Source organism: Phaseolus vulgaris, chromosome 6, assembly GCF_000499845.2.
Source record: "Phaseolus vulgaris cultivar G19833 chromosome 6, P. vulgaris v2.0, whole genome shotgun sequence".
Classification (NCBI taxonomy): domain Eukaryota; kingdom Viridiplantae; phylum Streptophyta; class Magnoliopsida; order Fabales; family Fabaceae; genus Phaseolus; species Phaseolus vulgaris.
Window position 1 is genome coordinate 29,193,244 of NC_023754.2, and position 11,877 is coordinate 29,205,120.

An 11,877-nucleotide genomic window follows, 5' to 3' on the forward strand; every position below is an offset into this window, starting at 1 on the left:
ATGACTTTTTTTTAAGAAAACATAATTCAACATTAAAAACTTGAAAATCTTTATTTTTAATTGATGTAGAATTTCTAACCACTTTCTTAAAAAAATTTATATATAGGTCCCTCTTTAAGTTACTGTGTTTGTATTTTCAGATATTTGTCTTGCACTTAAATATTTTTCTTATATCATCTCCTATTTATTTGAGATTGATAATATATATTTTACATGCAGAGAATTTTTGACATGGTAAGTGTAAGCCCATATAAATGTTTGATGTTGATTGTCCATACCCATGAAGTCACGTCTTGTCTTGTATGATGGTTTTCACTGTTCTCAAGCACGATACTGCTTTCATCCATGGGATTAATAATCCATAAGATTTAAGTCCAGAAAAAATATTTTGACACTGCAAATAATAAAAAAATAAATACTTTAAATATTAATAAAATAATATTTTAATTATATTTAATTTTAAATATTATTATATTATTATAATGTGTGTAAGTATTTATCCTCTCAAGTAATCTATCAACTTCCAATTGCCACAAAAGACATAGCACAACACTTCACATGCCCGATTCAACACACTCCGTAGAAAGTTGCTCCCATGAAAACCAGTGTGAAAAAAATTAATGCCGTCTACACTTTATTTTTTATGAGTTAAATATATATATATATATATATATATATATTATTTATTTATTTATTTATGTATTCTATTATTATACTATTTTTTTCTAATTTAAATTTTAAATTTGTTTGTAGTATATAAATGATTAAAATAAATTATTTTATATATAAAATTGATTCAATTTAAGATTTCACTTCATAACTCATTAAAAATAATTATAATAAATATCATTTTCAATTAAAATAACAATTTTTTTTATTATTTTATTTTTTAAAAATTAACAATCATTATATATATATATATATATATATATAAAATATCTAAATATTTATGGTTTAAAATTAAAACCATGAAAAAAACCAATTTTGTATTATAAAAAAACATATTTAATTATTGTTTAATTTGGATGTTACAAAAGTCATTTTTTCTTATCTTTTAATATTATTTGTTTTTAAATGCACGTTAGTAATAAAAAAGTTATACTTCATTTTTATTCAATGTTAACCAAAAATATACGTAATAACCCGTTTTATAAGAATGTGAAGTTTAAGTTCAACGGGAAATACGTATTTTGTTATTTTAAAACTAAAAAAGTTGTTTATAATATAAAATAAATTATATTTTATTTGTCTCAAATATTTTCTTTTATGATTTTTCTTTATATTTGTTAAGTTATTTATAATTCTTTCTTCGATCAAATTATCAAAATGTATATGGCAAGAAGTAAAAGAATATAATTGACTTGATAACATTTTAACTTTTGTAGATTTTTTCCCACATTTGGTGTTTTTTTCATGCATGGATGTGTCTTTGTTGGGTATGAGTAAAAAAATAATATTTATTAACATGTATCCATAATAATTAAATTTTTCGAATAAAGACTATAATTGAGTGACACACATCTGAATTTAATTATTCTCACTATAAAATTGATATTTATTATTGTTTCCAATAATCGATGAGAATGACTTTTGTGTTACATTTGTATCATGTCATGATATATTTATATTCATTCAAATATTTATTAAATGTTTGATTTATAAAAATAAGAAAACATTACAAAAATATGAATTAAATGATAAATTACATAAATTATAAAATAAAGTAACAAATATATAAATATGGAGAGAATGAAACAAAAAAAATAAAAATAAAAAAATAAAAATAATATATAATCATCATTATTTCTATGTCTAAATTAAAAAGTTAGTCATTCCTCATATATTCATACCTAATCAATCTGATTATTTTCCATCAACATCATAACATCTTCAAATGGAACACACATACATTTTGATTTGTTATCCAACCTCTCTCATGGACAAATGAGGATTCCCTAACATTTTCAAGTCTCTAAACAATTTTTTAAATACATAATAACTAAAAAATAATGTAAGGGAAGTTAACCCAATTTAATTATTAGAAGAAAAATATAATTTTTGAAAATATATGATAATTTGGTTAGAAAAATTAGGTAAGAATGACATGATAGGAAATTATAAATGAGTATTATAAAATATGTTTTGAGAATGAAAATATATTGTTTCACTGAAAAATGTTGGAGTAGAGGTTTATACATTGATAAATTTATGAAATTTGGATAAATTTTCAAAGCTTGTAGAATTAGATTGAATATTGATATATGTTAAATTATTTGGATGCTGTACAAATTTGACTTTTGATTATATTATGATAATTGAATTTGGTGCTGAATATATAATTATTATTTAAAATATTACAGGTTTAATTTAAAATATATATATATATAATGATATTGAGTATAAATATTTGAATTGAAATAAACCTTGTCAAATTTCAATCAACAAAAGAAATTTTCACTTAACCATTTTAAAGGAAAGTTAATGTATTGATTTCACTTTTTACTAATTTTATATTTGTAATGTATAGTTTTTGTTCCTGTGAAAAAGTAAACTAACAAAATGAAAGTCAGTTATTTCTTTCGTTAGATAATATGGAATTATTTGTGAAATAAAAATAAAAACAAAAACTGACTATTCGTTAAACTTTTGTGTGAAAATCTCAATGTACATTTTATTAGTGGTTTCTTTGACTAGTGTTATTAACTTTTTTTTTACAAATTAAACGTTCTCTATGAAATTATTGAGTTATATAAATAAAATCAAGTAAATTTATATATATATATATATATTAAGTATGAAATCTATTATTTACATAATCATATACGAGAGGAAGAGATAATATATTTACCATAAAAATATATATTTTTTACAAAATAAATTTAAGATCTTTAAAATAATAAAAACATTATATTTAAAAAATAAATCATTATGGAACCTTCAAAAACTTAATTAAAATCATAAATTATGATTTACTATTAGAATAAAAATTAAATAAAATGTAATACCCTAAGGAACTTAGAAAAAATGGTGTAAGGTTTCAAAATAACATCTTAATTATATGAAACATGTTTTAACCAACTTAATTTTTAGTAATTTAATTAATTATTTAATTGGGAGAATATCACATCTTTTGTATTTTATATTCCACTCTTATATCAAATACAGAAACTAAATAATTCATAAATAAAAACATTTATAGTATTTTTATATAATACTTTTATCTTGAATTTACTATATTTTGATAATGTTAGATACATAATTTTAAATAATATTCTCATTTCATTAGATCTCAATGTTGAATGAGAGAGAAATACTTCAATTTTACTGTAACTTAGCCATGGTAAGTAAATTTCATTTCTAGGGTAAATTAGTTTAAATATATAAATATTAAAATGTTTATTAACAACAATGTCAATGCAAAATATAATATATTTATAAATAAAAAAAATATTATTCTTTTATGGTTATAAATATAATTTATTCGAATATTTACAATTGTTTTCACATATACATTTTAAATATTAATAACATTAAAAAATACTCTAAATTATAATATTATAAAAATTTATACATAACATACTGTCAAACAAAAAAGACGGAAACACAAGCATTATTGTATGTGTATATACATTGTTTATAACGTTATCGTATTTTAATAAATTTAAATTTAATGATTAATTAATTTCATATTTCTAAGTATAGTATGTGTATAATGTATATTTTTTTTTAAATAACTTGTGTGGTTATTTCTTTTCGTATAACAGCTTCTCTTTACTACTTTTTTTCATTTTAATATATATACACGTATATGTCTATATATTTTTTTTTTTAATTTTTATATTGGCGGTTGTTTTTAGTGATAGTTTTATTTTCTTGTATGAATTATCAGAGGAAAGAAGTAAGTTTCTGTATTAAAATAAAATAAAATAAATAATAATGATTATATAGAAAGCAACGGGTTGTTTTGATATATTATATTGTTGAAAATAATAGTGATTTGCATTGTAATTGGCTGCTAAAATGTGTCTAATTTTCTTTATCTTTTAGATAATATATTTCTATTATTAAGTAAAAATAAAACAAGAATACAAATGTATATATCAAATGATAAGATCTTGTCTATATTTTGTTAAGGATTACACATAATAAATAAATTATATAAATAATAGAAACGTTTGTTGATAACATTAATTTTAATTTTCAGTTAGTCTGTTATTAAATTTTTTTATAAATAAATATAGTCTACCTCTATATCATTTTTGTTAACATATGAATTTTTGTCTAATTTTTTATATTTTTATATTTTTTTTAATAATATTTTTTTTTATGTGATGACAGATGATTATTGTTACTTGAAATGTCAACCTAGCTGAGATGTCAAGTTGCATAGTGATACCTAACATGAAAATTTATTATAAAAATAATAAATTAATTTGGAAGATTAATATATTTTGAGGAAAAAATGTTATAGTTGATGACGAAATTTTCAACTTGATTCTTTCCTTTACGAAGTTTTGTTTAATTGCTTTGAAACTCATTTTATTGGGAATTAACATAAAAAATGGTTAATAATTAAAGTAGACTTTGTTCTAGAAATTAGAAATAAATAAGAATTTTGGGCAGTGTTGCTTTTGCCGCCTCCATTAATTAGAGGAGCGTTTGTTATCAGTTTTTAGGTCAAACACTGCACTCTTCTCAACCACATTTTAGGTCACTTAGTGCGAATATGCTATTTTCCCTCCTCCTAACCTAACGTCTAAAACACCCTAAAACCTTACATGCTATATATTTAATATTTAAATACTAACTCTTCAAAAATACTAGTTCCTATAAGATCTTATACAACTCCATCACCAACAAAACAATCTATTTCCACATTAAAACATGATCTAATCACATTAACATATAATAAAATTAAATATTATAAAATGAATACATTAAGAATTATATATTTTAATCATTACTATATTAAGGACAAATAATTAATAATTTTAATTAATATGTTACTTAAATAATTTTGACTCTATTTTCTTTTTAACTTTTTTTATTCTTTCTTTATCAAACATCCATGGAATGATCGGTGAGGCAGATCTGAGGGGCACGCTGCCCCACCTAACCAAGCGTCCCCACTAGTACGGACGCGTCAAATTTTTTTTAATGAAAAGAAAATAAAAATAAAAAAAAAAACGTGGAGTCGTGTTTGGCATTGATGCTGTTCAAAACTTGGCCGCCAAGTCAAAGAAAAGGGCAAATCTGACAAATTTCCGCACAAAAATATGGAACCGTCATGACACCATTTTCAAAGCCCTAAAACACATTCCCATTTTCTTGGCTTCAGTATTTCATTCTCTGTCTCTCTCTCTCTCCTCTTCCGGCAGTTTTGGACACGCATTTTTCGTTGGAGGAAAAAAAAAATGTCTAGCGTCACTTTCTTGCAGCGTCTCTCTGGCGCTTTCCGTGAAAACCAGTCACATTTTAAGCTTGTGCTCCTTTGCACCGCCGTAAGGTATAATTAATGTGATATTGTTTTACTTTTTTATTCATGTTGGTTTTCGCTAGTATTTTTTTGATTAAGGACTGAAAATAGAATTATCATCTATCTTCATCGATCAGTCATTTGTTGGTAACCTACTTGTTTCATACTATTTTTTCTTTACAGCGAATTTTACACTTTCCTTCCGTTTTGAGAACAAGAAAAGCTAGATCCGTGCATTGCAGCAAATACGAAACATTTTTTTGGATATTGAAATGTCAGAAACATTGGCTGTTCACATTTACTAGTTGAATTTTCTGTTTAAGGCGACTCTTTTCTAGTATATCAATTTTACAGGATTCGTTCGGATTAATTTTCATGTAGAATTTAAACCGTAGTAGATGTAGATCTATCATTTATGATGAAGATATGTGTGTGTACGTATATATATGTATATATGTAATGTAAATTGATATGATTGGTTGGTGCAGTGGTGGTGGTCTTTTGGCTTATGGTGAGAGTGTTGCACCTGAAGAGGCAATTACTGAGAAGAAAAAGGTGGTGGTTCTGGGAACTGGTTGGGCATCCACAAGTTTCTTGAAGAATCTGAACAATCCGAAATATGATGTTCAAGTGGTTTCGCCGCGGAATTACTTTGCTTTCACTCCTTTGCTGCCCAGCGTTACTTGCGGGACCGTCGAAGCACGCAGCATTGTTGAACCCATCCGCAATATTTTTAAGAAGGTGATTTTTAAAGGTCTTACGTTTTTTTTTTATAATTTAATTTTATATTTTATATAATTAAATTATTTTAATCTAAGGTTCTAATATATAAAAGAAAAAATATTTTAAAAAGAGAATATTGAATTAAATTTGTGAAATACAATAAAGTACAACTAAAATCAATTATTAGGAATACAAAAACATAAATTATAATGGTGTTTTTTATGTAGATTACAAGGTTATCAATAATACATTTAAATAAAACAATGCAAATTCTAATTTTTATAGAATTTTTAAATTAAAATAAAATTACACTATAAATTTATGTAATTGTTTAATCATAAATTAAATCTACGAAAAACTTATTAACTTCTACAATAAATATATTTAAAATAAAATTTTAATTGGATGATAGTTTAAAAATCTTCTTATGCTAATAATATATGAAAATTAAACTTAACTGAATAATTGAAATGAAGTAGGAAATGTCCAAATTGTAAATTTTAAAATTAGTAAATTAAATTAAGCAATAAAATAAAAAATATTTTAAACAAAGTAACATATCTCAATATCTTGCAAAAGTGAATAAAATGATCATTATCGTAACTCTTAGGCTGATTTTTGTTCACTTTATTTTTATTCTAGTTTTAAAGCAGTATTTTTTTAAATAAAAAAGGGATTTAATAACTAAATCTGTTAAGTAGTTTTGTCCCTACGTTAAAAAAAATAAAAAAATTCTCATTAGTTTAATGTTCTTAGCTTATCAATACGATTTTTTTTTTTACTAATTTGACCGAGAAATATCTTGTCTTCTTTCTATTTTATTTTATTTTATAGGTGATTTTTAAAATTTATTTCAATAAATATTTTTATTTTGAAAAAAAAATCATTGTAATTTCATATTACATGGGTGGCTTTAACCTGATTGACTTGACCTAGGAAGGTTTTAACCTGATTGACTTGACCTAGGAATTTGAAATGTGAATACTTTGAAGAATAGTTAGTAAGGTTAAATGGGTTTAATGATATTCCACACACAGTAGGTTATTTATAATTTTTCAACTCTTAAAAAAAGCTATTTACGATAAATAATCAATTCCAACAGTAAATCGTAATCAGCTGTGGCTGACCAACTTTAACGATTTTCAATTTTTCTTTATCTGCAACAGGTACAAAGGTTAAACAATAAATATATTATAATTTTTTAATAAAAAATATTTTTTATCTGTGACGTATTGGTTTATTATATATACATATAGATATATATTTATTAAAATATTCTATATTGGTAACTGAGAAACATTTAGGTATGAAATGCCATATTATCACTAAATATTTTAAATTACTTCAAAAATATTAAGTTATTCTAATAATATGACAATTTTAAGCATTTGTTTCTTCTTGAAAAAAAAAACAGAGAATGGTGTCCAAGTGCATTTCAGTTGAATATTTCTTACATCATTTAGTTGTATTGTTTTTTTTTTTTATATATATAAACAGAGTTTTGTTCGTAAGTGTCATGAAACTTGTGTCTGGTTGCTTAACTTGATTGTATAGTTTACCTTCATTGTTATCGGGAGAATACCTTTCTTTCTCTTTGGAGAATAATCGGGTTTCTGTTGTGTACACTAAGTGTAGTCCATAATAAACCCGACGACAATGTTAGTTTTCACAGGTTACTATTCTGGGGATTTGATTTCCAGTTAATCAATTTTATTTGTGTTGTGTTTTTCACTAGCGTTATAGAAGATTCTGAAGAACTGGGCCACAACTAACTAGGCCTTTTTTCTTGTTTTGTTTTGAGCAGAAAAAGGTCGATGTACAATTCAGTGAAGCAGAATGTTTCAAGATTGATGCAGAAAATAGGAAAGTTTATTGTCGATCAAGTTTGAACAATAATTTGAATGGGCAAGAAGAATTCGTCGTGGATTATGACTACTTAATAATTGCCGTGGGCGCTAATGTCAACACATTTAATACTCCAGGAGTGATGGAGAATTGCCATTTTTTGAAGGTAACTTCATTCTTTGTATTACTTTTATCATATTTTATAGTATACAAAATATTAAGAAGAACTTCATAAGTTAAGAAAAAATGTCAGAATTAACAACAACGGGGTCACAGCCGTTGTTGTTATCATGCATGGTGACTAAGGGGTTCACTACATTCTGTGTTTTTTTACATTGTTTTGGATTTTAATATCTCATGTATATGAGTGTGCAGGAAGTTGAAGATGCTCAAAAGATTAGAAGAACAGTTATTGACTGCTTCGAGAGAGCAAATTTGCCTGATGTAAGTGAAGATGAGAAGAAGAGAATTCTTCATTTTGCTATTGTTGGAGGTGGACCAACTGGAGTGGAGTTTGCAGCCTCACTTCATGATTTTGTCAATGAAGATTTGGTGCGTTTATATCCTGGGATAAAAGATTTGGTTAAAATTACTCTTCTGGAGGCTGCAGATCATATCTTGGGCATGTAAGGATGTGATATTAACCGTAGTTTTTCTTATTTATTAAGAATTTCTTCCCATGATTCATTTTCTAGTCACAGAGGTTGTTGTCTTTGTGAGTAGACATTCAAAAGTATTAGTCATGGCTTTTACCGCACATATTGCATGCCTTTGTTTTGTTGAAAGCTTTTTGCACAATTTAACTGTTGAAAACTGTTATTTCATGGTTCAACAAAGGAGGAGGAATAGATTCAAAGTTTTAGTTGTTGGAATTGGACCATACACTTACGTTCATAACCAAACTAAACACACATTTTCTTACTATCTCACGTGCACATGGTATTATGGTAAATAGTGTACTTATTTGGAAAGCTCAAGACACGTGTACAAGTCTACACATATAACCAAGCTACATGCATTGTATAAATGCTACTTATACTTATGTGGAAGGAGTATTAATGTCTGGATCTTTTGTCATTTAGTTTTTCACACTTGATATGTTCCATTGCTCATCTCATAGGTTTGACAAGAGAATCACTGTTTTTGCTGAAGACAAGTTTCGAAGAGATGGGATTGATGTGAAAACAGGATCCATGGTTGTCAAGGTATCTGAGAAAGAAATTTCAACTAAAGAACTGAAAAATGGAGGAGAGACTAAGACAATACCGTATGGAATGGCTGTCTGGTCAACTGGTATTGGCACTCGTCCATTTATTAAAGATTTTATGACTCAAATCGGCCAGGTGTGTTATTGAGAAATTGGACATTGTATCCGTGCTAATTCATAGTTTCGTGTCATGTCTCTCTTTTAGTTTGAATCTATCATTCAGTTAGAAAATTTACAGGCATTATCTCTTATGAACAGGCTAGCAGGCGTGCCGTAGCTACTGACGAATGGTTGAGAGTTGAAGGGTGCAACAATGTGTATGCACTCGGTGATTGTGCTACGATAAACCAGAGAAAAGTCACGGTAATCAATACAAATACATGATATTCTTTCCATCACATTTAATTAACTTGCTTCCCAGCCTATACGTAGACGTTTGCGCGTGACATTCTTATCCATAGACTTTTTGAGTATCAATAATGCAAATTTTCATCTGGCTTTTATTTTTTGCAGTTTTGTTGTTCTGTTTTTTGTTAAAAAATAATATTTTCTACGAAAACAAAAACAAATTGGTCTTTTTTTTATCAATAATTATTCTTTCTATTCATGTGTCACATTTTGTTAATGTTAAATATGAATTTATTTTGGCCATTTCAGGAAGATATTGCGGCTATCTTTAAGAAGGCTGACAAAAACAATTCTGGAACACTAACGGTTAAAGAATTTCAAGAGGTCATGAAAGACATCAGTGAAAGATACCCTCAGGTTGAGCTATATCTGAAGAATAAGCAAATGCGCAACATTGCTGATTTATTGAAGGAAGCCAAGGGGGATGATAAAAAGGAATCAATTGAACTGAATATTGAAGAACTTAAAACAGCACTTTCCAACGTGGATTCTCAAATGAAATTTCTTCCTGCTACAGCCCAGGTTCATGTCTTATATTTGCCTGTTCTATTTACAACGCTATTTATAAGTTGCATGCTTCTCAGTGATACGACATTAAATTTCTGAAAATTCATGACAGGTTGCATCTCAGCAAGGTACATACCTGGCCACGTGTTTTAACCGGATGGAAGAGTGTGAAAAAAATCCAGAGGGTCCTCTCAGGTTCAGGGGAGAAGGTCGCCATCGGTTCAAACCCTTTAGGTACAATACATGATCAAACCAACTCCTATGTTCCCACCGTTTGCGCAATCATGTTTACATCGATTCAGATTTCAAGGTTTTTCATTTATCAATGTTTTACTCATTAGCACGTTGTCAATTCCTATTCAAGGTACAAGCATTTAGGTCAATTCGCTCCTTTAGGAGGAGAGCAGACAGCAGCCCAACTTCCTGGAGATTGGGTTTCAATTGGTCATAGCAGTCAATGGTTGTGGTATTCTGTCTATGCAAGGTACTGTTTTCCTTTAGCATCTTTATATTCACAAAAATTGCCTCAATTTTGGGACATATTATTTGCAAGTTATTTAGCTTGAATCAATCCTTTGAACAGCAAGCAAGTAAGTTGGCGCACAAAAGCATTGGTAGTTTCAGACTGGACAAGACGTTTTATTTTTGGAAGGGACTCCAGTAGCATCTGAGGAAACTCATTACTTTCATAGTCTTGCATTGGCAACGTAGCGGAGCTCATTGATCGTGCATTCCATTTAATGAAATTTGTTTTCAATTTCATTTATTCTTTAAATAAGTGAGGAAGCAGACTCACAACCGAACTCGAACAGCAGAGACACGCTCACCATTTTGAGACTTAGGTTGAATACTCCCCTGTTTTTGGTATCATAGTCGTTGCATTAGTTGGTTTCCAAGTTTTGTTCAAGAAGTTTGTTTTGGGATATGTTAGGTGATGTTCTTTCCATACTCAATCATTCTAGTTTTCATAAAGAATCTTTTGTTCTTTTTCTATTTCTCCAATTTGGTAGCGAATTGTTGCCAATGACAACTTAGTTGAAATTTTGATACTTGAGAAATTATCTAAGTGTCATTTATATTACATCTTGAAGAAGATTTTTTTAGAAAATAATCAAAAAAACATATATTGAAAGGTTCATTATTTTTTTCCCAAAATTATGGTGCCACAAAATTGTGTGAAAATATCATTTTCCTTAACAAATTGTTGAAGGAACCTAGAAAAAACTGAACGATCTTTCTTGTTTATCTTGTCAATTTTATTTAAAAGAACAGGTGATTGATCGTCGACAGCATTTGCAAAGATATATGCCCATTTTGAAGTAGTAATGTCTAAGAAGAAGTCAACCCATGTTTGCATTACAATACGTAATCTGAGTTGAATTGGAGGTTGTGATAGATACGTTTGGGGCATAGAAAAAACTTGAGGCGGATTGCTTATGCAACTATTATTGTCAAATTAGCAGCTATCATTTGAATCTATTCTAAATGGTAGTAAAATAATTTGGTAGCATCCTTCAAATAATATATCTGGAATAACATTAGCTAGCAGTAGCCTATCGAAGACAACATGAATGTTTTTATGAATTAACAATTATGTAGGATTGTCTATTTTTTTTAATTATTATTATTATTATTATTTAAATTGCAGGCTTAGTCATTCCCAAATGTTTTTGTGTAAAGAAAGAAATAAAGAACAAACTGAAAATGGTTT

General features: G+C 27.1%; 1 protein-coding gene across 1 annotated transcript; it reads left to right on the forward strand.

The window, feature by feature from the left end:
• The first annotated feature begins 5,198 nt into the window (after positions 1 to 5,198).
• LOC137832656 (external alternative NAD(P)H-ubiquinone oxidoreductase B2, mitochondrial-like) lies at positions 5,199 to 11,154 on the forward strand. Its single transcript, XM_068640950.1, has 10 exons — positions 5,199 to 5,506; positions 5,965 to 6,217; positions 8,004 to 8,210; positions 8,420 to 8,670; positions 9,165 to 9,387; positions 9,510 to 9,614; positions 9,909 to 10,181; positions 10,279 to 10,400; positions 10,531 to 10,650; positions 10,750 to 11,154. The coding sequence occupies exons 1-10, from the start codon at positions 5,415 to 5,417 to the stop codon at positions 10,835 to 10,837; spliced, it is 1,734 nt and encodes a 577-aa protein (XP_068497051.1). The 5' UTR covers positions 5,199 to 5,414; the 3' UTR covers positions 10,838 to 11,154.
• The last annotated feature ends 723 nt before the right edge of the window (positions 11,155 to 11,877 follow it).